Source organism: Podarcis filfolensis (assembly GCF_964270895.1).
Source record: "Podarcis filfolensis genome assembly, chromosome: 4".
Lineage (NCBI taxonomy): Eukaryota > Metazoa > Chordata > Lepidosauria > Squamata > Lacertidae > Podarcis > Podarcis filfolensis.
This window is the reverse complement of record NC_139607.1, coordinates 30,208,830-30,235,092: the sequence shown is the minus strand read 5'-3', so window position 1 is coordinate 30,235,092 and position 26,263 is coordinate 30,208,830. Positions and strand designations below refer to the sequence as shown.

General features: G+C 42.8%; 1 protein-coding gene across 1 annotated transcript in view; it reads left to right on the top strand.

The window, feature by feature from the left end:
• Nucleotides 1–26,263, top strand: part of LOC310761818 (uncharacterized protein) — a 67,085-nt gene that overhangs the window by 32,460 nt on the left and 8,362 nt on the right. The window contains exons 10-15 of the mRNA XM_083612017.1: nt 932–1,096; nt 3,138–3,529; nt 14,699–14,765; nt 15,331–15,580; nt 24,257–24,449; nt 25,594–25,759. Coding sequence (XP_083468143.1) covers nt 932–1,096; nt 3,138–3,529; nt 14,699–14,765; nt 15,331–15,580; nt 24,257–24,449; nt 25,594–25,759 — 1,233 coding nt within the window. The remainder of the gene's footprint in view (nt 1–931; nt 1,097–3,137; nt 3,530–14,698; nt 14,766–15,330; nt 15,581–24,256; nt 24,450–25,593; nt 25,760–26,263) is intronic.

The window sequence follows — 26,263 nt, the reverse complement described above, 5'->3', positions numbered from 1 at the left end:
GCAGTCACACAGTCAATCAATAAATCAGTAACTGAACTGGGTTCCACACAGTCACAAAAACAAAACAAAAAAGCCGCAAAAAATAAAAATGCAAAATAAATAGCAAAAACAGACAGAGTTCATTGTTACACTCAAAATGGAAGTGTGGCACTCAAATTGGAAGCGTAACACTCAAAATGGAGCACGTTTGGCTTCTGGAAATAGTTCACAAACTGGAACACTTACCTCCAGGTTTGCAGTGTTTGGTTTCCAAGTTTTTTGAATACCATGGCGTTTGAGAACCAAGGTACCACTGTAACAAGGAGTCAGTGCTTACAGGCTTCCATGAGGGATTATGTTTCACTCGCCATTTCTGTCTATGCTTTTTATAAAAAGGAGGGATTGGAATGCTTTGCCTAGTTTCAGCTGAGAGGCCGTGATAGTATAGCGACCCTTATCATACAGCTGTGGTCATCCAGACCTTGTTGGAATGCAGCTCCCGTGACTGACCATTTGCTATACTTACTGTTCAGCAACATCTAGAAGACCATGCATATGTTTAATAAGAAGCAGATACTTCTTCTTCTTCTTCTTTTTTAAAGTACCCTGACTCTGGACCTTTGATCTTAAATCTTTTGGGATACTGAGTAATTTTGATTTCATTGGTATTATTTGTCTCTTGGTCCTTTTAACAGCTAATGGTATAAAAAAAGATATGTGAAAATTTCTCAGTCTTGTTGGAAGCCACCCAGAGTAGCTGGGGCAACCCAGTCCAATGGGCAGGGTACAACTAATAAATGTATGTATCTATTTAATGATTTATTTGATATAGTCAAACACATAGTGGTGGTTCACACACTAAGTCTCCAGCAACAGGAAAGAATGAGATATTGTTTCCTTTAGGAAAACATAGAAAGCACAATGTTTTTAAACTACATTTTCCTTTCTCTAGTTTCAGACGGGAAGCTCTACGATGCGTATGTGTTGTATCCCAAAAATTCAGTGAACTGTGCATATTCATCTGATATCTTTGTCCTGAAAGCATTGCCTGAAGTCTTAGAAAAGCAATGCGGCTATAAGCTCTTTATATGTGGAAGGGACGATCTGCCAGGGCAAGGTATGTATATTAAAGAAGTGTGTTTACGTTTGACAGAGCATTGTTTGGAGACAAACTCTGTGGTAAACTTCTTGAAATTATGGTTGTATCTCAGCTGCTTGCAGAAGGTCCTTGGCATCTCGATTTAAAAAGATCAGATACGTACAAGCTATGGTCCTGAAGCAAGGTATGAGGGCATACATTATTCAGCCACCTTGCTGAAGCTAAGCAGGCTTGGTTCTGGTCAGTGCCTGGATGGGAGACCACTCCCATCGCATGCCTCCCTCTATTGTGTGGGCAGGTAATCTCTCCCCTACCTGGCCTGGTTTCCTTGGCAACGCTTCCCCCAGGTGGGATTGGACAACTGACTGAGGTAGGCGGAGACCTCCAGGTATCCCACCTGAGGGAAGGCAAAGCCAAGCCTATGCTGTTGGAGCCGCTCCAGATCTAGGGGCTGCACGCGTCCACGCAAAGGGCGCCCCCCGTTTTAAGCGGGGAGCGGTCATTATTTACTTCACTTTAAAAGCTGGGGGTGCAATGCTCAACCATGTGTGGGTTAGAGCCCATACTTTGCATGCAGAAGGTCCCAGTTTGCATCTTTGGCAGTTCCATGTAGGCTAAGATTGCTGAAACCCTGGAGAACTGCTGTCAGTATAGACAAGACTGAGCTAATTGGACTAACAGCTTGATTCTGTATACAACAGTTTCATGTGTTGATTTAAATGTGTATGTGGTTTTCCTCCACATTTGTGGTTCTAGATCATCATAATGCCCACCCCAATCCCTTCTCAATAATTGTTTCAGGCCTTTTCCTTCACCCACTTTCTTCCTTTTTCTTGACATTTCATCTCGCTTCTTGGATATTTCAGTGATAATCCCTCTGCCTTCTCTTGTGTCTCTCTGACCTCTACCTTTGGACAGACACTTTCATGTACTGCCTTGAGGACTCCCTTTTGTCTTCACTTTAAAAAAAAAGGGTTCTGTCCCTGACCTCTCGGCTGTGGAATTCCCCTGCCTGAATACCACTTTGTCTTAACCTTCAACAATGTTGTCCACTCTGCTTGTAACACCATCTGGTTATTTTCTTACCCATGCATTTCATACATCATTTCTTCTTCTGCTTTCCCTCTCCTGTGTCAGTCTGAGTGGGAAATACATATCTTCTTCTGAGGGTCACCTGTCAGGTAAGAATTGTCAATATTGCCTGTTCTACCTGCCATAAGGATCAGGGACAAAGAAAATGAGGACTAAGGCTGAGTTTGCATAATTGACTGCTATAATAATACAGTGGTACCTCGGGTTAGGAACACGGGTGGCGCTGTGGGTTAAACCACAGAGCCTAGGACTTGCCAATCAGAAGGTCGGCAGTTCGAATCCCTGGTGAGCTCCCGTTGCTCGGTCCCTGCTCCTGCCAACCTGGCAGTTCGAAAGCACGTCAAAGTGCAAGTAGATAAATAGGTACCACTCTGGCGGGAAGGTAAACGGCGTTTCCGTGCGCTGCTGTTTTGTCAGAAGTGGCTTAGTCATGCTGGCCACATGACTTGGAAGCTGTATGCCAGCTCCCTCGGCCAATAAAGCGAGATGAGCACCGCAACCCCAGAGTCGGTCACGACTGGACCTAATGGTCAGGGGTCCCTTTACCTTACCTCAGGCTAAGAACTTAATTCATTCTGGAGGTCCGTTCTTAACCTGAAACTGTTCTTAACCTGAGGTACCACTTTAGCTAATGATTTCTGTAACCTGAAGCGTCTGTAACCTGAGGTATAATAATAATAATAATAATAATAATAATAATAATAATAATAATAATAATAATTTATTTATACCCTGCCCATCTGGCTGGGTTTCCCCAGCCACTCTGGGTGGCTTCCAACAAAATATTAAAAACAGTAGTCTGTCAAACATTAAAAGCTTCCCTAAACAGGGCTGCCTTCAGATGTCTTTTCCTGAATTAGATGTTTCTTCATGAAGACTAAACGGTCTTATTGTTTAATTTATAAACAAATTTAGTTGTACATATGATTCCTTAGTTAACCTATACTGATGCTTCCTTTACATGCAGCGGTGGTCAGCGTTGCTGACGAAACTCTGAAGCAATGCAGAAGAGTGATCATCGTCTTGGTACCGGATTCATCCTGCTTCAGCACGCAGAGACTGACCTCTGAGCATGAAATTGCGGTGTACAGCGCTCTTATTCGGGATGGAGTTAAAGTGATACTGATTGAGCTGGATAAAATAAAAGACTATGACAACATGCCAGAATCATTAAAATACCTTAAACAAAAACATGGAGTGCTCAGGTGGGAAGAAGGCCTTTCGGAGAAATCTCAAAGGGCATCAACAAAGTTTTGGAAAAATGTACGGTACCAAATGCCAGCCAGCCGAAGACCACCTTCCTCCGAGTTTAATTTGCTGCCAGTACTTTTTAACTCTTCTTGGATACCAGAAGGGTCATAACAAGACCACATATGCACTGTTCTCTTGAACATGTTCAAACAAGGGGTGCAAGGCATGGTTCTAGGTGTGCTGCATGCATAACCCCAGAAAGCGGCTGTTGAGAGTTGCAGTCCCTAGGAATGTCTACTTTTGATCACTTGGGAAGAGCCTTCCCTACCAGGATGCGATCAGCCATGGACCTAGGAAGCTTCTGGTTTGCTTCAGTGAGTTCCTTGGACAAATGGCAAAATGTGAATGCTTGAGCCAAAAATTGTTTTACAGAGGAAGGAAGCGAATGTGAAGGAAACTGTGTTTCCCCCTCCCATGTGCAGACTTTATACATAGTCAGGTTTTAACCTGAAACATAAGGGCTCACTTGGAACAGCTTAAATAGCTGCTTCATTTGTCCAATACTTGTTCGTTCCCCTTTTAAAGGATAATTCCATATACTATGCATATTATTACGGTATCTCCCAAGGAGAAAAACATTAAGAGAGCACCATATTTTTTGGATGGATTGTCTTACCAGTGAGCAGATGCAAAAGGAAGAGTGTGAATTCTCTGTGATTTATTCACATTTTAATTAAATTGTAATGCCATAGTCTTTAATGCAGGGGGAAAAAATCACATGAGTGACTTTAAGTGAAGTTATTAGATGGTAATTATTTTTTACACTTCTGAAAAGATTATGTGCATGATGTTTCAAAATAGCCAAACATTTGCAGACTCATGAGCACTTTAACTGTATCTCTATGATATGTAATGTTTCACATTATTTTTAGAGGCTGCATTCTCTAGTGTGGAAGCACAGATTCGACTTTTTAAATCTCAACCAAATATGTAAGGCTAGAAAGTGGCATCATCTTTTTTTGTACAACTGTGTGATTATTTCTATAGGTGAAATAATTTTGTTGTAATTATGTAATAATTCATTTAACTTGCACAATACACTGATTCCTATGAAATTTTTATATCTGCCTCTATTGTGGATGGTTTTGCGAAACCCACATCTGAAGCATTGTTGAGGAAGAAGGCACCTGAGCAGCTATATCAATTAGAAAACCAGAGAGGATGTTTTAGAGCTAATTGTCTAATTAACAAGATGCCATTCACCCAAGAGTTCTTTTAAAACCCGAAATGAGATATAGCCAACAAAAAAAGTGCAGTTGGTTGCAGAACTCTAGCTACTTTGCAATCCTCCAGGAAAGAGATAAGGTAACATCAATTTTAAGCAATCAATTAGACCTGTCAAAAACTGACCGTTGTCCCACAGCCATGATCATTAATGCCTTGTTGACATCAAGGCTGGGCAACTCTTAACACACATTCTGTGGATTTGCCTTTGAAAATACTTTAGAAACTTGTCTGAAATGTGGCAGTTAAAGTTAACTTCTTGCTGTTGCTGGTTTTTTTTTTTTTAAGTATACGGCTAGTTATTTATTTAGAGTATATTTATTCTACCTTTTGGCTTTTAATAATAATAATAACAATAATAATAATAATAATAAATTTATTTATACCCCGCCCATCTGGCTGAGTTTCCCCAGCCACTCTGGGTGGCTCCCAATCAAGTGTTAAAAACAGTACAGCATTAAATATTAAAAACTTCCCTGAACAGGGCTCCCTTCAGATGTCTTTTAAAGATAGGATAGCTGCTTATTTCCTTGACATCTGATGGGAGGGCATTCCACAGGGCGGGTGCCACTACCGAGAAGGCCCTCTGTCTGGTTCCCTGTAACCTCACTTCTCGCAATGAGGGAACCGCCAGAAGGCCCTCGGAGCTGGACCTCAGTGTCCGGGCTGAACGATGGGGGTGGAGACGCTCCTTCAGGTATGCAGGACCGAGGCCGTTTAAAGGTCAGCACCAACACTTTGAATTGTGCTCGGAAACGTACTGGGAGCCATGTATGCCTTTTAAAACAACAAAAAAAATCACATATACTATATTTGCCAATTACAGATAGGTAGCCGTGTTGGTCTGCCATAGTCAAAACAAAATTTTTTTTTCCCTTCCAGTAGCACCTTAAAGACCAACTAAGTTAGTTCTTGGTATGAGCTTTCGTGTGCATGCACACTTCTTCAGATATACCGAAACAGAAGTTGCCAGATCCTTCTATATAGTGGGAAGGTGGGGAGGGGTATTACTCAGAAGGGTGGTTGGAATGGGTGATTGGCAGATAGCTGTGATGAGCCTGTTGACGACTCTTAACGACTGCAATAGGTCTTACAGAAAGAACTTAGTTGGTCTTTAAGGTGCTACTGGAAGGAAAAAATTTTTTTTTGTTTTTATATTTGCCAACACATCCAATAAGACTCAAGACAATATAGATGGGTAATAGGTTATGTTTATTAAACTATAACAACTAGAGAATATTCAGAATGATTCAACCAAATTAATCGAAACCAATGAGGTTCAGGCAGTGAGATGGGTTGCTGGAGGTATTTCAGCTTTCCCATCTTCTGAGCCAGCTACCAGGCGCATGCTGTGATCACCCAGCAAGGCCTGAGGGAACTCCTCCCTCTCACTGCATACCCCTTGGGTAAGGTAAAGGTAAAAGGTAAATGACCCCTGGATGGTTAGGTCCAGTCAAAGGCAACTATGGGTTGTGGCGCTCATCTCACTTCAGGCCGAGGGAGCTGGCATTTGTCCACAGACAGCTTTCCGGGTCATGTGGGCAGCATGACTAAACCGCTCCTGGAGTAACACAACACCATGACAGAAGTCAGAGCACACGGAAACGTCATTTACCTTCCCCACCACATCAGTACCTATTTATCTACTTGCACTGGCGTGCTTTCAAACTGCTAGGTTGGCAGGAGCTGGGAAAGAGCAACGGGAGCTCACCCTGTCACACAGATTCAAACTGCCGACCTTCCGATTGGCAAGCCCAAGAGGCTCAGTGGTTTGGACTACAGTGCCACCTGCGTCCCTTGGGTATATGAACATGACATATACACTGTGACCCTCTCAGTGTGGTGTAGTGGTTAAGAGCAGTGGACTCGTAATCTGGTGAACTGGGTTCGCGTCCCTGCTCCTCCACATGCAGCTGCTGGGTGACCTTGGGCTAGTCACACTTCTTTGAAGTCTCTGAGCCTCACTCACCTCACAGAGTGTTTGTTGTGGGGGAGGAAGGGAAAAGAGAATGTTAGCCGCTTTGAGACTCCTTTGGATAGTGATAAAGCGGGATATCAAATCCAATCCTCCTCCTCCTCCTCCTCCTCCTCCTCCTCCTCCTCCTCCTCTCTCTCTTCTTCTTCTTCTTCTTCTTCTTCTTCTTCTTCTTCTTCTTCTTCTTCTTCTTCTCAGCCAGCGTTCACCCCAATGCGCCTGACAGGCCCACACACTACTCTGCCTTTGATATTAGTCAGCTATGGAGTGGGCTGAAATAGCCTGTTCTCCACTTCTATAGGGCGCATCATCCCATGTGGTTGCCCACATGGCCCCTGTGGGAGAGTCCACCTCTCCTCATCTTGCAGGGGAGGAGAGGGTGGCAAATGCATCCCCTCCCTGTATTGAGAAGGAATGGAATTTTATCAACCCCACTGGCTTCTCTGTTCATTCTGAGCTTTCAGGGGCTTAAGACCAGGCTACTTGAAAGGGACTTTTAGAGAAGAGCTGTGGCTCAGTGGCAAGAGCATCTGCTTTGCATTCAGAAGATTCCAGGTTCAATTCCTGGCATCTCCCCAAAGAATCCTATATGAAACCCTGGAGAGCTGTTTGCCATTCAGTGTGGACAATGCTGAGTCAGGTGCCTCAAAGGTAACTGAAGATCTAAGGTAGGTTCCTAAGGACACTTCTCATGTGCTCTTGCCCACTCAGATTGTTGGGGAGGCTCTGTTCTGTGCCTTATCTCTGGAGGTGGTGTTGCCAGAAACATGGGATATTCTTCCCTGCTTCAGTTTCAAAACTCTGGAATTTCCTGCCTCAAGAGGTGAACTTAGCTCCTCCCCGAGTGAGGTTTAGGCAGCAAGCAAAAATATGTTTGCCTTGGCATGTCTGTGACTTGAATAGCTCCTACATTGTTTTCTTGGTGTCCCTGATTATTGGCAGCAATCCTGGTTTGCTTACATTTAAAATAAAATAAGATGATTGCATGGTTTTTAACCTTCATCGATTACTTCCTTGAGTGCCTTATTATGAAATGAAAAGGCAGCTTAAAGCCTTGCCGCATGGCTTATGTAACAGGAAGTCTTGCCATGTGTTCTGGAGTGCTTTGAAAGCATACGAACAAGCGTGAAGTCGGGGCTAATCTGGTAGACATCATCTATTTTGTTTTCCAAAAGCTTTGGGCAAAGTCCTTCCCTTAAAGCTCCTGAATGAATTTAGCAGTCATGTGTTAAGACAAAAAGATTTCCTTATGCATTGGTGACTGATTAAACAAAGCAGAAGGAAGGTGCAAACAGAATCTGTTGCGATGGCATTTATATTGGGACTTCTGCTTTTAAATTTATTCATAAATGATCTGGAATCAGATGTACAGTGATGATGGCTACATTTGTGGATTACACCATACTACTCAAGATTTTGAAATCTCAAACAGTCTGTGGTCATGAGATAGCAACCGAGTTCAGGAAGTGTAAATTGATTCATACGGTTATCCCCCCCCCAAAAAAACCCCCCAAATCACATATGCTAATGAGCTCTGAAGAACTGGCATTGATTCATGAGGAACTAGATCTTGCGATTGTGGACACAACAATGACCACTCCCCACATTAAATGGGGGGCGCCCTTTGCGTGGTTGTGCGCAGCTCCTGAACCCTATGCGGCACCATTAGAACAGGCTTGGCTCTGCCTCCCCCCAGGTGGGATACCTGGAGGTCTCCGCCTACCTCAGTCATTGTCCAATCCCGCCTGGGGAAGCGTTGCCAAGGTGATCAGGGCAGGTAGGGGGAGGGACCACCTGCCCACACAATAGAGGGAGGATCTTACCTGGGAATCGTCAGTTGGCTCCAGAGCTTCTCCCACCCTACCCACCCTCAGTTAAGATTTCTTTTGCAGGTTAACCTTTTCTCCACAGGTACGCGGGCGCTGCTACGTCAAGGTCACTGTAGAAGGGCCGGAAAGGAATTTTCCTGCATTGGCAGGTTTGCCTTTCCCATAGCAAAACGTCACAACTTTGGTGGTATCAGGCATTGGGCAGAATCCTTTAGTCTATCTTCCTTGAATGGGGTTGGGGCGTGCAGCAGTGACCCATGCCCCCTTCCTCTTTGCGGTGGCGATACCAGGGTTCCCTGTTAAAGGGGTTTTTGAGGGGAGGCTTTGACCGTATGCCTAGAGGTCGTCATTGCTCTCCCCTGCGACGGCGGCATAACAGGGGTGGGCTCTCTCTGCTTGAACATATGTTCTCCAGAGCCAGCCCATCCCCCCCTACACTGGATAACCCTGGTGTTCCCCAGATCCCAGGCGGGGGACTGGGAGGGATAAACGCCCAATGCCTGAGCCAAGGTCTACCCACATCTGAAACTTAATAAAGTTGTGGCCAATTTTAATCCCATAGCACATTGTCTTGAGTAGTTATTCCACATGGGGGCTGCCTGTCCACGCAATAGAACGCTGTCTGGCGTATTCTTGCTGGGTGAAGATATATTTCTGAGTTTTGCTTGTTGAGACCTATTTTGAACTGTGCCTCAGGAAATTAGCAAGACATGTACAGACAATTAAAATGGGCACATACCAAGGATGAACGCTGCTAAGATTGTCTGCATGTTTTGAAAGTATCTCTGAATTTCCATACCATGTTCTAGCCTAAGGATACGGTATACACAACTTGCCTCAGAAATTGTTATTTGTAAAACTTTGAAAGCTATGGAAAGTTCTGTCACCATCGCTGTAAATTCCTGTTGGCCTTTCCTTTTGTTTCTGTACTCCAAGGGCATTGAGGGTCTTGCAGCTAGAAGTTTGATTCACCCAACAGAAAGGTTGCTTACTTCTAGGTGTACTTGGGTTTGTGCAATGCATTGTGCTATGCATACTGGTGGGGATGTAGAAGTCGGGTTGGTTGCTTTGCGCTGAAAATGAATGGGATCTTCAGGTATGCAAATCCTAGACTACCTGCCCCATATGCAATGCACCCAGCAGACTCCATAGAACGTTTCCACCTACCCCAAATGTAATGGTGAAGGGTCACTCATTTGGGGTGATTACATATACACCCACTCCCTACAGTGACCAACAGAGGTGTACCCAGGGTCCCTTGCGCCTTTGACCACGAGCTGTATCAGCACTCCTCCCAATGAAAAAGAATCCCTTTACCACAATAGTCATGTTAGAATAACTACCGTATTTTTTGCTCCATAAGATGCACCTGATCCTAAGATGCACCTAGTTTTTAGAGGGGGAATGCAAGGGGAAAAAATATTATTTAAAGGGAGCGCTGAGCAGAGCCTGTATGCATCCCTGAGGAGGAAAAAGCCCCCAAGAGCACACACGCTCCGCGCGGCTCTTGGGGGCTTTTCTGGGGGCTTTCCCCCCACCTCCTGCAAGAGCCGCGCACTAAGCCAGAAGCCAGGACAGCAAGCAGGATCGCTGTGCAGCGATCCTCCTTGCTGTCCTGGCTTATGGGATAGCTGTACACAGCCTCTCCCGAGCAGCTGGATGAAGATTCCCCCAAGAGCCGAGGGCAGCCCTTCTCCCTCCTTGGGGAAAAGCCCCAAAGAGCCACACACATGCTCCACACGGTTCTTTAAAGGGAGTGCTGAGCAGAGCCTCCTGCCTGCGTTTGCTCCATAACACACACACACATTTCCCCTTACTTTTTAGGAGGGGAAAAGTGCGTCTTATAGAGCAAAAAAAATGGTACATTTTACAGGATCCAAGTATTCAAAGCATCTGGAGTGAGGGTGAGGCAAGGAGGAAGGGTGGAAAAATTCACACACTTTTGTCCTGTGGTGCGAGGAAGGTTCTCCCGCATTTGATCTCACTGCGACAGAAGCGGCACATTGCAACATACATATGCACCATGCATGGTCTGATAGGTGATTTTTGTGCCCCCTGGTTTCACCAACCCCTAGATACACCTCTGGTGACCAACAATATGAATGAGGATGTGGTGATCACTACAGCAGAAGTGATGTGTAGACCAGGTGGCCAACTCCGTAGCTGGTAACCCCTAAGAAGGAAGTGCATTAGGGTTTGGTACATGCCATTTTGCAAGTGCAAATGATGTGGCAATTTCTTAGCCCTTCTCCAGGTACTTGACAGACATTCTTTCCATTCTTGACCTGGTACTTTGACTTCCTCTCACACCATTTTCATGATGCCATGCTCTTTACCAATCTTGGAGGGTCCTTTTCAATGTAGAGTTGAAGAACTGTTCCAACTAGTTTTGCAGCAAGGGAACCGCTGAGAGTTTGACTTCTCTTCTTGTGAATTACCACAGACACACATGCTTGTGCTCTCCCCCTCCCCACTCCCACAATTCAAAGTGAGGTGATTAAAAATATCATCCTCCTTTCTGAAGCAACCATGATTTGAAACAGAGATGCAGTTGGGTAATATTAGAGTCTGGACTGCATACATGCCATACATTTTAAGCACATTTCCCCTCTCAACTTGTTTGGTTTGTCATACAGATGGCTCTTACTCAATCAGGGGCCAGGAGAATTTCCTGCGTGAAATTCCATGTTTGTTTCAGATGAGATTATCTTTTCCAACTTGGCTCTGGAGAGAGCTCAGCACACCCACACCATTGCAAATGTTGGGAAGGAAACCACCCCTTTCAGAGTTTTGATTTGTGCTGTTTTGAAGTTGGTGCATAATTGTTTGCTCTGCCCTAACAACTTCCTTGCCTACAACTCTGTAAACGGGTAAAACCCGTTTAAGGAGAGGAGTGAAGCTCTTGCCACACATCTGCTTGTGGGTTTCCACTTCTATCCGGTAGGATACGGATTAGACTTGCTTCTGTAGCTTTCCTTACGCAGCGAGAAGTGTACGCTGGCAAGTTCGGTATACACCAGGCATTCCGTACAATGGAACTACTCCACAGGGTGCTAAATTTCATGGTCTTCACCATCAGCAAATGTGCACACTTCCATAATGCCCAAAGCTGATTTTATAGAGGAGAAGATCAGAATGCAGCAACAGGTTTTTCTCTCCAACAGAGCTTCAAAAAGAGAGATGTGGTATGGCTGTTTTGAGCTCTCATCGGACATAAGGGTGTTTTGAGATATTAATGCGTCTTTTGTATTTCCATTAAGGAGTACTGTAGACTTTCCAGCCTTTTTATATTGAACTGTTGCCAGAATAGACCCACACTCTATTCTTCCACGAAGGATTACAATAACAAGGGGCAAGGCAACTTTGGGGTGGAATTTTCTGGAAAGAAGATGTTTGGTGCTTCATCATGAGACACTACAGAGTTTTTGGACCTGAAAGGTGGTTGATTCTCTTCTGTCCCAGGTTTGTGGAATTAACTTTATAAAGGCTAACAATAACTGTCCAATATTTGAGAAAGGTTAATGAGAAAATTCTTTAGTATTTAGAAATGAGCAACTTAATGTGCTGGTATGATCTGCCATTGTATACTATTGTTTTCTTTTTAAAGGAATGTACATTTATTTATTAAAAATATTTGTATAGCGCTAAACCATGAACCGTATCAAAGCGGTTTACAACATTAAAAAAGATAAAAGCCATACAATGAAAGCATTAAAAAATGATTAAAAGCAGATGAGCTTACAATGGTTTACCATTGTAGGAGATTGCTTGCATAGGCGCTGGTGGAATAAAAAAGTTTTCATCAGGCGTTTTAAAAGTTGGCACAGAAGACACGCACTGAATCTCTATTGGCAGAGTGTCTGGACCGATGACACTAAAGACTCAGTTTCTCGTTGTTGTCAAATGTGACTCACAAACTCAGGGATGGACCAGCAATGCTCCTGAAGATGATTTCAGTGATTGTGCTGGGATATGAGAGTTCAGGTGATTCCTGAGATACCCTGGACCTAAAGATCCTATGAGATAGTAAGAAAATACTTTTAAAGCACTGATAATTTTAGCAGAAGCTAGGAATGGAGGCTAGAAATAATATTTCAGACTGTTAGAAACAACCATCTTTTTTAAAAAAAAGTAAAGTGGGAGACTTGAGCATCTTGGATTTTCACAGCTTAGTTGAAAATGCACTTTTTTCTTTTTTTTACAATCTCACTGTTAGATGACTGTACTATTAGAATAACTTCTTTTCTAGCTGCCATTGGTCAAATATAAATATTGCTCAGGGGAGGCTCTCCATTCCTTCAGAGAAGCTTTTCGGGATTTTTCTGTAGTATCTTGCCATTGGCCAAAGTTCAAAACTGGAATGTGAAAATCCTTCATGGTCTTCCCCACAATAACGAATAGAAGTAAAGTAAAATAATATAATGCAAAAATTGAGATTGAAACCAGCAACAAATAAATATGATAATGTTTGATCTAAAATGGCAGGTGACAAAAGAGGATCATAAATGATCTCAGGTAGTTAATTATCTTTAATTTAATATTGATGACAGCCAGGGCAAAAATTTTATACCTGTGGTTAATTCTGCATCGATAGCTCCCAGCAAGAGTCAAATTTTTCCTTTTAGTGTTTATAACTGTTAGATTCTAATGTCCTTGTAGAAGAGCAGTTCAAGCAAAACTGGATGAAAGCAATAATAACTATGTAAGCAATAACAGCCTACTAAATATTCTGTGGGCATTGCTTGGTGCCAAACATGCCATGAGGCAGAGTGTGGCAGCTGCCTCAGGTATCAAATGCTGAAGGGAAAGGTGTGGACAGAGCTCTGTGTGTCATGAGGCACCCTAAACAAGCTTGCTAACCTCAGGTGCAGTGAAGGATGCGGTCCTAGTGCCTTTGCAAATATAAGATTCAGCTGCCAGTCCAGTCAACTTCTGCATGTGGAATGGAGAGGGGGACACCACCTTGTCTACTGCCCGAGGCAACAAATGTCTTGGCCCAGCCCTGACCTTACAAGCAGTGGCTAATGAACTATGGAATCATTACAATATCCTTCTGTGATTTTACAGCCTTATATTACAGGCTAGAGTCACAGTTACTTAACTATGTGGGCCAGGGAAGTGGGAAATTGCTTTGATTTCTCACTTTTTAGGTGTGTTGTTGTTGTTTATGTGTTGTAGCTGTACCTTTTGCCTTAATTGTCCGTGTCTTTTGGTCACTGAATAATGAATTTGCAGCGATCTTATTCCTTACACTTGAGGTTACTTCATATGCCTCATTTTTTAAATGTACCTGCTTAACCTCTATCTCAAAATATAATGCATGTTTGCAACTGTGTATATTAATACTGGGATGTGTGTTCTTGAGCTGGGATTGGCTGCAAACGCACGTGTGGAAGTCAATGACTTTCTCACAAGTTCCAGCCACTTTCTTCTGACCCAACCGTGTGGTGATTCTGATAATCGCCTTGGGCTGAGACTCATCTCCTCATAAACATATCCAGCCAGGGAACAGGTGGCATCTCTATATCTAGCAAGGCCTAGATGTGGCCAGGCAATGGTGTAGCAGTCAGGGTTGGAGCTACAATGGCCGAGTGAGGCAGCCACCTCAGGGGAGGGGCAGGTGCTGGGCACATGGAGTAGCAGAGAGAGATGTAAAGGCCATGCTAAGCTAGCCTGTTGCCCTCAGGTGAAGTGGAGGAAGCGTTTTCCTTGGCGGCCTTATTAGGATTTTGTTTGTGGAATGAGGGGTTGAGGAAACCATCTTGTTTGACCGAGGCAGGTAGGTGGCTTGGACCAGCTGTGGGAACAGAATGAGTTTTGTGTATGTGCATGAAAACTTAACATTTGCTTGTTGGTGCATGAACTAACATGTTGTGTGCATTCAAAGGGACATGTTTCTCTGTAGCGAGCTATTTGTGTTACTAGAGCACAATAGTTATTAAGGTAGCTGCACCTTACTGTGGATGGTTAGCACCACAAAGGCTTCCCCATTCTCCATGTTGTAGGAGAATGATTTTCTGTTCATAGATGGAAAGATGAAAAGCTTTTCCTTTTGGTTTCTGTTGCATGAAGTGCTAAGAAACTTTTTCTTTTTTGAAGGCGGGAGAACAAAAAACTAGGAAAAAAACGCATTCTTGCAGCTGCAGGTACCAGTTACCAGTAAAAATAATAATGAAAGTGTTTTGGGGTTATGTATCAAGTTAAAATGGCATTAATGAATCTTCCTCTCTCTTTCCTTTCGTGTAGTAAAACATGAAGACCACATTAGGGATTTCCTGCACTGTTATGCTATCATTCTTCTATGTACTCAAATCAGGTGGGTGATACAGAAATTGATTTTGTGGAGAACTTTTGTGGGGGGGGGGGGGACACGAAGCAATACTGAAAACCAGCAATCTTTGTTAGATGCCCCAAATACTCTAGGATTAAAACTCCGCCTTTTCACTGCTGTGCTGCCGATATTTGCTTTGTATGTTCACGATTATTCAAGGGTAAGTTTAAACTTATTATTTATTTCTTACATTATGTATTTATTTATTACCTCTGTAGTCCACCTTGTTTTTACCAAGGAGCACAAGGTGGTATACATGGCTGTCCCCCCTCCTCGTTTAATTCACCACAACAACCCTGTGAGGTAGGTCAGGCTGAGAGGCAATCACTGGCCCAAGGTCACCCAGTGAGCTTCATGGCTTAGTGGGGATTTGAACCTTGGTCTCCCGGGTCCTAGTCTGACACTATAAGCTAAGATTACCTAACTTGCAGCATTGTGGGTAGATGTAGTTGGCTCCTATCGGCTAGCCGAAGTTGATTTCTCCTTTAACAGTCAATAAAAAAATCTCACTCGAAACTAAAAACAATAATATTTCCTCTCCTCCTTGCAGAGAAATGCATTGTCCAGGATATTAAAATTGCTAACCCATACGTTGCTGAAGGAGAACCACTAGGACGCCATTGTTTTTTTTACCCAACACCAGATCTTGAAAACACACCCTATAATTTCAGCTGGTATACAAGTGGAAATGAAACACCTATAACGAAAGACCCATCCTCCAGAATTCATCAGCGTGGAACAAAGCTGTGGTTTATTCCTGCAAGATATGAAGATTCTGGATTATATGAATGTGTTATACGGTCAGGACTTGGCATTAACTGTGGTGCATGTGTGTAAATGGCGGAGGGTGGTAATTCAGGCTGTACCATTGGAAATCTGACTGCAGTGGTACCTTGGTTCTCAAACTTAATCCATTCCGGAAGATGGTTCCAAAACCAAAGTGTTCCAAAAGCAAAGCACGCTTTCCCATAGAAAGTAATGCAAAATGGATTAATCCGTTCCAAACTTTTAAAAACAACCCCTAAAACAGCAATTTAACATGAATTTTACTATCTAATGAGCATAGCTGTCAACTTTCAGATTTGAAAATAAGGGATCAGCAGCCTCGAAAATAAGGGATCAGCAGCCTCACCTGTCTTGGGGACAGTCTACAGGATATCTAACCATCCGGGATAGCAGCGGGAAGCAGTGGGAAACGGCGCTGGAATAAGGGAATTTCCCGCGTGTGTGACTTATTGTGTGACTGCAATAAACAATGTACTGCAGACACACTATCAATCAGTAGCTGAACTGGGTTCCACACAGTCACAAAAACAAAACAAAAAGTTGCAAAAACAAAAATGCAAAATAAATAGCAAAAACAGACAGACCTCAGCGTAACACTCAAAACGGAAGTGGGACACTGAAAACGGAGCATGTTCAGCTTCCGAAAAATGTTCGCAAACTGGAACACTTACTTCCAGGTTTGCAGTGTTTTGGTTCCAAGTTGTTTGAGTACCAAAGCGTTTGAGAACCAAGGTACTGTTGTATTTCCCAGTGCAACAAATCTGAGATAAGCAGATATTGTTTAATTGCTGCTTGAGGCTGTGCTTTGCAGAGAGGTTGCAGATCATAGAATTGTAGAATGGGTAGGGACCCCAAGGGTCATCTAGATTGAACATCCCTCTCAAAAGCAAAATGAAAACAAAAATCGCATACACAAGAACCCCAATTCAATTCCTTGCAAGTGGAGCAAGTCTGTGTTCACAGCTTGGTGCAAGCAAAGCCTGTTTGACTTCAACTTCAAGGACCTCCTCCTGCTACTCCCAGGCCCAGCAACTTACCTGCAGCCATAGGGAAGGCAGAAGGTGGAAGCTGGCCCTCCACTCATATTAGAAAAATCCATTTCCACCAGGTAGGATTTGGGAGTTCATGTTCCAATATGCCCAGGGGTAACACAATGCTGTTTCCATTAATTTCCACTGGGAAGAAGGCCCTTGAGGCTATTTGCATCAATTTCCACAAGAGATGCTGGGCCATACTTTCATCTCCCTCCCTGACAAGAGTAGATGTCCCCCTGGGGAGTGGCAGTGCCTGCGGTTACTTCTACTGCCTTCCCCATCACAGAGGGGAGTCCCTGGGTCCTTGAGGGCAAGGAAAGGGGGAGGTGGCTGAGGTTGGTGTTCCATGAGCACCACTAAACTTTTTACAGGTGCTCTAAATGGGCATTGGGACGCGGGTGGCGCTGTGGGTTAAATCACAGAGCCTAGGACTTGCCGATCAATCAGAAGGTCAGCGGTTTGAATCCCCGCGATGGGGTGAGCTCCCGTTGCTCAGTCCCTCCTCCTGCCAACCTAGCAGTTCGAAAGCACGTCAAATTGCAAGTAGATAAATAGGTACCGCTCTGGCAGGAAGGTAAACAGCATTTCCGTGTGTTGCTCTGGTTTGCCAGAAGTGGCTTAGTCATGCTGGCCACATGACCTGGAAGCTGTACGCCGGCTCCCTTGACCAATAAAGCGATATGAGCGCCGCAACCCCAGAGTCGGTCACGACTGGACCTAATGGTCAGGGGTCCCTTTACCTTTAAATGGGCATTAGAAGTTTGAACTTTTGCAAGTGCTCCACTAGAGTGGCTTTCAAAGTATGACATGTCAGGGTTTAACTTTAGGATGCTTGTATAGCATACCTTGAATGCTGCCCCCAACGTTCATGTTTATAGACAAAATGGTAATACCTGTTTTTGCCTTCAAAAGTTTGGCTGCCCTTTGCCAGCTACACTTTCATTGGAAGTTCTCACTGAAGAATCTTAACAGCAAAGACTCTTGTGGCACCTTAAAGACCCACAAATTCGTTGTGGTCTAAGCTTTCATGGGCTGCAGTCCATTTGATCTGTTCCATGCAGCACTATCTTAAGTGGAAAGTATACAAAAGCTTATACGGTGGTACCTTGGGTTACAGATGCTTCAGGTTACAGACTTCGCTAACCCAGAAATAGTACCTCGGGTTAAGAACTTTGCTTCAGGATGAGAACAGAAATTGTGCGGTGGCAGCGGGAGGCGCCATTAGCTAAAGTGGTACCTCAGGTTAAGAACAGTTTCTGGTTAAGAACGGACCTCCAGAACGAATTAAGTTCTTAACCCTAGGTACCACTATATACACTTGCTAGTCTTTATGGTGACTTGAGACTTTTTGTTATTTTTGCTGAGGGATGACTGCCTTTTGGGGAATATTGTCAGATTTCATTCGAAGTTCTCATAATTCTAATTGACTGACACATGATTGTATAATAGCTCTGAATGTGTTTGACTCATACCAGTCAGAGCATCCCATTTCTTAGTATTTTCCAGCACTAATTCCTGTTCCCCCTTTTCCATTGCACAAAGCCATTCAGCCAAAATGGTATGCCATCTATCTTTGTCCTAAAATGACTGGTAATCTTTCATTTATCCTCCCATCACCTAATCCTCAACTCGATGAAGTTCAGTAAAACTACACTCTCTGGATGAAAGCATTTCTTCAGGCATTCACAGTTATTTGACTTGGAATGTGCACATTCCAGTTTATTTCAGTGTTTGTGCTTGCATTCCAGCAATATTGCCTAAGTCCAGGACAATCTGAACGTTTTCAAAACATCGTTAAAAAACACTGGTAAACGACTAAAAGGTTTTGTTTTGGAAAACCTTCAAACTGACGTAAGATTGGAATGACTGTGCTCTTCCATTGGGCAACCAGATTGAACTATTTTGGCAGAGATCTATTAGAAATGATTCCTTTGCAAATTGGGAGATTTCAGATGTTGCACCCTTAGGTATGGAAGCGTCAGATTCAGGTCCTGTAATTTTAGTGGGTATTCATTTATGACCATCTATTTCCCCATTTCCATTTGTTTACGTATTTGGTCCAAGAAATACAATCCCTTTTTTTAAAAAAATAATATTTATTAAAGTTTTAAAGGTTACAAAAAGAAAGAATAGAAAACACCATATTTAACAAAAACACAACAACACATCACAATAATGAAAAAGAAAAAAAGAGAAAGAAGAAGAAGGAAAAAAAACAGAAAAAAACACAATTAAAAAACACAACAAACCTTCCCATAACTTATCTTTCATTCACTTGTTTCCTTGACCTCCTCACACCTCCCTTTTTTGTATTCTTGTTCGGTTAGCTATTTCAGCAAATCCTTTCCATCTCTTCCAATTTTTGTCCTTATCTTAATATAATGTGATTTTACTTTCCCTCTTTTCACCAATTAACAATCTATTTTTTCTTAATCCCTTATAACATTTCTGCTAAAACCACATAATTTCATTCCAACATCCTTCTAACATTCCTTAATTTTACAATGTTTCTGTAAATAAACTTTAAATTTCTTCCAATCTTCTTCCACCGACTCTTCTCCCTGGTCTCGGATTCTGCCAGTCATTTCCGCCAGTTCCATGTAGTCCGTCGCCTTCATCTGCCATTCTTCCCGGGTGGGTAAATCTTGTGTCTTCCAGTACTTTGCAATAAGTATTCTTGCTGCTGTTGTGGCATACATAAAGAAAGTTCTATCCTTCTTTGGCACCAATTGGCTGACCATGCCCAGGAGAAAGGCCTCTGGTTTCTTCAGAAAGGTATATTTAAATACCTTTTTCATTTCATTATAGATCATCTCCCAGAAAGTCTTAATCCTTGGGCATGTCCACCAAAGGTGAAAGAATGTACCTTCGGTCTCTTTACATTTCCAACATTTATTATCGGGAAAATGATAGATTTTTGCAAGCTTGACTGGTGTCATGTACCACCTGTAGATCATTTTCATTATATTCTCTCTTGAGGCATTACATGCCGTGAACTTCATACCTGTGGTCCATAACTGTTCCCAGTCAGCCATCATAATATTATGTCCAACATCTTGTGCCCATTTAATCATAGCTGATTTCACCGTTTCGTCCTGAGTGTTCCATTTCAACAGCAAGTTATACATTCTTGACAAGTTCTTAGTTTTGGGATCTAACAGTTCTATTTCCAATTTTGATTTTTCCACCTGGAAGCCAATTTTTTTATCCAAATTATACGCCTCCATTATTTGGTAATAATGGAGCCAATCTCGCACTCTATTTTTTAGTTTTTCAAAACTCTGCAGTTTTAATCTATCTCCCTCTTGTTCCAAAATTTCCCAATATTTCGGCCAATTTGCCTCCATATTGAGCTTTTTCTGAGCCTTCGCTTCCATTGGTGACAACCACCTTGGGGTTTTATTTTCAAGCAAGTCCTTATATCTTATCCAGACATTAAACAGTGCTTTCCTGACAATATGGTTTTTGAACGCTTTATGTGCTTTGACCTTATCATACCACAAATATGCATGCCACCCAAATACATTGTTAAAACCTTCTAGGTCCAGCACGTCCGTGTTTTCAAGAAGCAGCCATTCTCTCAGCCAGCAAAACGCGGCTGATTCATAATAAAGTTTAAAATCTGGCAGGGCAAATCCACCTCTTTCTTTAGCATCGGTTAATATCTTAAATTTTATTCAAGGTTTCTTGCCCTGCCAGACAAATCTAGAAATATCTCTCTGCCACTTCTTGAAGCAATCCATTTTATCCAAAATTTGCAATGTTTGAAACAAAAACAGCATCCTTGGCAATACATTCATTTTTATCGCAGCAATTCGGCCTAGCAATGATAACTTCAGATTTGAAGTTCTAAATCCTTTTTCACTTCCATCCAACATTTTTCATAGTTATCCTTAAATAAATTCACATTCTTGGCAGTCATATTGACCCCTAGGTATTTCACCCCAAGGATAGGCCTTGGGGAAATTCCCACCTGAAGATGATTTTGTTCCTTCTCAGCAGGACAACCAAGTCTCCGTAATTGGACCTAAGGTCCAAAAGATGTTTCGGGATATCTTTAAATATTTCCACTCTTGACTGTTGTATTACCAAAGTCTTCTGATAATGCCAACCCAAAATTCTGTCTCTCTCTTCCTTAGATCTGAGGGTAATCAAACAGTCTCTTATTCTGTTCTTCTCTTTCTTCCCTCCTCTTCCCAATCTAAAGGCCCTCACAATTTTAAATTCCTCTTGTTCCAAATCCAGCTCCCAAAATTCTGCAAGTTCCTGCGTGAGAAAGTCTATCAGACTGTCCTACTCCAGTTCAGGTACAGCTCTGATCCTCAAATTTGTCTGTTTCTCCTTAAGCTCAATCATAGAAAACGTCAGCTTATGGTCCTGAAGTTGCCTCTGTAGGTCTGGGACTCTCTCTGTTTCCAATTGTGTTACCTTAAATTCCACAGCAGCAACTTTTCCCTTGGCTTCCTCTGCGGTCTGTCGTGTCGAATTAGATTCCTGTATCAGTTTCTCAATGGTTTCTGTGTTAGTATTCACCTTTTGTCCCAGACTATTTATGCTTTCTGTATTTGCATCAATTTTAATAACTGCAGCATCCACTTTTGCATTTGTGGCATCCACTTTTGCATTTGTGGCATCTGCTTTCTTGTTAAGTTGTTCCAATGATTCATTTATCTTACTTAATGCAAGCGCTAGAGCTTCTTCTGATGACATTCCTCTTGATTTAGATTGTGTTGGTACAGCCGCAGATAAGGCAGAAGGGCCGGATGCTGACGCTCTTCGCTGCCAAGACTTCCCAGACCTTGTTGTTTTGTCTGGGAGTGACGGATCTACTTTTTCTTTCCCAACTGCCATAACACTTTTAAAAAATCCAAGGTTAGTCCCACAGTCCCACAGTTTTATCTTACAAGTGGAAAATTCCCCTGGTCCAACTCTTATAACAGTTTCAGAAACTTCCTCTAGGGGGAAACAGTTGCTATCTGTACTTGTATTAATCCAAAATAACACCTTTTAAAACGCAACTCAAGCAAGAAAGTTAGTTTCAATTTTCAGTTACTTTTCCTCCTTTTTAAGATCAAAAGGGGGCAGCTGAAAACAATGTATCTCTCTTACTCAGCTAGCTGTCAGCGGATGGTCTCTTCACAGTCAATACGCATTTCAAAGTATGGCAGTCTTATTGTCCTATTGGCAGCCTGTTCCCAGGTTCTGAGCGGTGGAATTTTAGCTTCCTTCCCTCTCTCTTGCAGGTATATATGATCCAAACTCCCCCCCCCTCTTCTCCTGCTTCCAAGGGGGGATTCACTATTTTTTAATGTTGGAAAATTAGTCCTTTCCGATCGACTTTCCGAGATTTTAGCTTGCCATCTCTTTGCTTTGATCTATTTACAAAAGCGGAAGGCGGACTTCCTGTTTGAGCCTCCCCACTTCAGTGTCAAATTAGGTCTTTTTTCCCTTTAAAAACTTCCAATTTATTCTACTCACGGGTAGTTGCTTTTAAGATCAAATTGTCCACGGGAGAAAGTTAGCGCTGTCCGGCAACGGCTGTGCGGCTTCGCTCCGTGGAAAAAGCAGTCGATTCACAGCACCGCGCCACTCACCCCACTTCGCTCCGGAGCCCCGAAATCGGGTTTCCCCGTGAGTAGGGGAGGCGTGAAAGGTGCCCGCCGAATCCCACGTTCACAGGCTTCACCCGCCTGTGATTTCTGAGGGGTCTCCGCCTTCGCCGTGACGGCCAGACCCGGTTCCCACAGAGCAAATTCCTCCTAGTCAGAGGAATTCCGCCATTGCCAATGGCGCTAACCCGGAAGTCTGCCAAGAAGTACAATCCTATATGTGTCTTCTCCAAGGGTGAGAAATCCTTTTTTTCTGCCTGAGGGCCACATTCCCTCTTGCATAACTTTTCAAGAGCCACATGGGTGGGACCAAGAAGTGAGCGGATCACTGAATGTAAATTTTAACTTTTTACCGTAGGATAGTTTTTACACACAGTCATGCATTTCTCTTTATCCCCCATACAGTCAAGAAAGGCCTTCTTACTGTTCAAGTACACATCCACCCAGGCAAAGAATACTCAAGGAGAGTATGAATCAGGCCCAGTGAGGGGTCTGGAAAGAGTCCTGGAGGCCAGACAGAGAAGCCTGGAGGACTGCAATTGCCCCTCAGGCCTGACCATCCCCACCCCTAGTCATGGGGGACGCCAGGATTTATGTTGTGATGGGGGCATGACACCTACCTCTCACCATCCTCTAGCTTCAGAATGAAACATTTCAACAACAGTTGTTTTAAAATTACCGTATTTTTTGCTCTATAAGACTCACTTTTTCCCTCCTAAAAAGTAAGGGGAAATGTGTGTGTGTCTTAAGGAGCGAATGCAGTGCTGCACAGCTATCCCAGAAGCCAGAACAGCAAGAGGGATTGCTGCTTTCACTGCGCAGCGATCCCTCTTGCTGTTCTGGCTTGTGAGATTCGGAATATTTTTTTTTCTTGTTTTCCTCCTCCAAAAACTAGGTGCGTCTTGTGGTCTGGTGCATCTTATAGAGCGAAAAATATGGTACTTTCTTCTGACAAGTTTTCAGAAAAAGCTGTCAAAATCTTCAGTCATTTGAAAACTAAGTTAAATAAAAAATTTATGTCAGGGAGTACCTTCCATGTGGTTAATGAGTATATTTTGCAAAATTACAAAGAACACACAATTTTTATCTTATTTTTTTAAAAAAATCTAGACTAAAACAACTTTTCTTGGATTTGCTGAAAACCTTTCACAATATAATTCAAGTGACCGCAGCATGCTTTTCAGTTTCAAATATTCTGATTATTTCTACCTTTAGTGAAGTATTATTTATTTATTTGATTTAGGGGTGGGGGAGCTGCCTCCATGCCCCTCTGTCTACACCCATGCCCCTAGTCTAGGCTGAAGTACACCCCTATGAGTTCAATGGGACTTACTCTGGAGTATAAGATTGCAGCCTCAGTAAAGTAGAGAGGGGTCTATTTGGTAACAAAATTGTGCTTGCTATTGTGTCGTCACTATAACAAAAGGTATCCAAACAGCCGCTGTAATGGGAATTGGGGTTGCTTGTGCGTAAATTCCAAACTGCTCCCAGCTGTTGGGGTAGCTAAACCTTTCCCTGATTTGACAGCCCTTACAAGGCGACTGTCTCAGTCACTGGCAGAATCCGTCAGTGGGCGTTCCCTAAACTTCTTCCAACATAAAAGCTGTTTGACGCCAAGTCTCCTCCTAGCCTCTCTGCGCGGAAGTCTCCTGCGCAGAGTGGGCGTGGCCAGCGGAGGTCCTGGGCTCTCCCCGCTGGACCCTGTGGAAGGGTCTTGGAGCCCTCTCTCCGAAGACCTTCCCTCCTCCCCTTCTTTCCTGGTGTCATGCCTATTTCCTTCCCCAATGGAAGTGTTCTCCCTCTCCCTGCTGGTCCCTTCTCCTGCATCATCGGAGAGCCCTACCTCCGCTCTGAGCTCCGATGTCAGTTCCCTGACAGCCGCCTTCCTTATCTTATTGCTAGGAGCTCCTTTGGGATTAGCGAAAAGGAAAGAGCGTAAGATAATAATTGTGAGGGTGGGGGGTAACACTTGGAATGGCTGTGGGTATGCTTACGCTGCAAAAGCATAAAACTGAAGTAATTTTAACTCTGACACTTTCATGTTTAGTTACCAGAATTCGACAATATGCTACAGAAATAGGATTAGAATACTGGTTGTCAACGACAGTGCCGCTCTCTGTTTTAATGAGAAGTCCAGCTACAATCAAACGGTACCAAAAGGATCAGCTGCAAAGATTGTGTGTTCTAACACGGAGGACTTGACACGAGAGCTGGATTTTTTCTCTGTTCGTTGGTATAAGGTACAGACCCTTATAGGTCCCCCTCTTCTGTGGCACTTCCCCATCACTTCTTTTCTTCTAATGAATGCTTAACGTTAATGTTAGTAACTTCTCAATGCCACATTTCTCTCACAACTGAAGAGCCAGGGCAGTGGGGGGGGGGGAGTATATCTGAAGGAGTGTCTCCACCCCCATCGTTCTACCCAGACACTGAGGTCCAGCGCTGAGGGGCTTCTGGCGGTTCCCTCACTGCGAGAAGCCAAGTTACAGGGAACCAGACAGAGGGCCTTCTCGGTAGTGGCACCCGCCCTCCCACCAGATGTCAAAGACAACAACTAAAAGACTTTTAGAAGACATCTGAAGGCAGCCCTCTTTAGGGAAGCTTTTAATGTTTGATGTATTACGGTATTTTAATATTTTGTTGGAAGCCGCCCAGAGTGGCTGGGGAAGCCCAGCCAGATGGACGAGGTATAAATAATAAATTATTATTATTATTATTATTATTATTATTATTATTATTGATGGGAAGCATCGTCAGGTGGGGAGGGAGCACTCACCTCTTCCATTGCCCGCTTATTTTCTCCAGCAAAATCTCCCAGGCTACAATTAAAATCATTTATTTTCCCATCTGGGTTACGAAACTGGAAGTGAGCCCAAGGCAGGCAACTCCCTTCATTCCAGTTTTCTCAAGAAGCGTGGGTTTGGAACTACATATTCTCTTAGGCAGCTCAGTCTCAAACTAGACATAAATGGGATGGCACATCAATTTAGTACGTTGCAACTTCTCCAGAGCTCATTACAGCAAAAAGTATACAGGGCAGGCAGACACACGCTTGCCACTTACTCAAAACAAATAATGTAACATATATTAACATAATACAACCAGGTTATTTCATAAGAAAAAGTCACTATGGTGCTTTTTAAAAAGGTCAGTGTACAATACTGCTCTTCATGCTGAATGTTTGACTGAATAGTTATTGGGTACATTATATAAAACAGAGGAACATTATAATTTCTCTTAGTTTTGCCTTCCTCTACAGTGAATTTGTTTAGCATAAGACTCTATACAGAGATTTGTTTAGGATAAGCCAAACTAAGCATGAGCCAATAGTGTGTACTTTTCACATTCTGTGTGCATTTAAATTGAACCTTTGTTTGCTTTTAGGAATGCAAGGGAGTGCAGCAGGATGAACGAGTTTTTGTCTTGCAATCGTATCTTGTAATAAACAACGTGACAGAAGATGATAAGGGGAAATATGAATGTAAAATAATGTACACTTATTTGGGGAATCAATATAATGTTTCAAGGAGCATTTTTGTGATTGTTAAAGGTAAATCTTTATGTTTTAGTTCCTTGGTAAAGCCTGTATTTTGTACAAATATTCCCTATGTAATGGGGTTGTATGCAGTTTTAATTTTAAAACTTTAATCCATTTTTAGTTTTATTGTATGAGGTCTCCAGTACATCCCTTAGAGATTACATTCCTTAGAGATTTCCTCACACCTCCACCACATGTGTATTGTTCCTATTTCTTTGCCACATCTCCAACAAAGGTTGGATTTCAATTTATATATCTTTGCCAACTTAACTGGTGTTAAGTACCACCTATGGAACATCTTGATAAAATTTTATTTGATTGTATATAAGGCGGTAAATGGAATATCTTCTCACGAGAGTTTCTCCCATTGCTCTAGATAAATAGTCTGACATCTTGGGCCCATTTAATCACCGTTTCTTTCACTTCTTCATCCATCAATTCCCAGTCCAGTTAAAGATTATATGTTTTAGATAGCAATTTCTTATTGTTTTGAATTATTATAATATTGAATTTTGA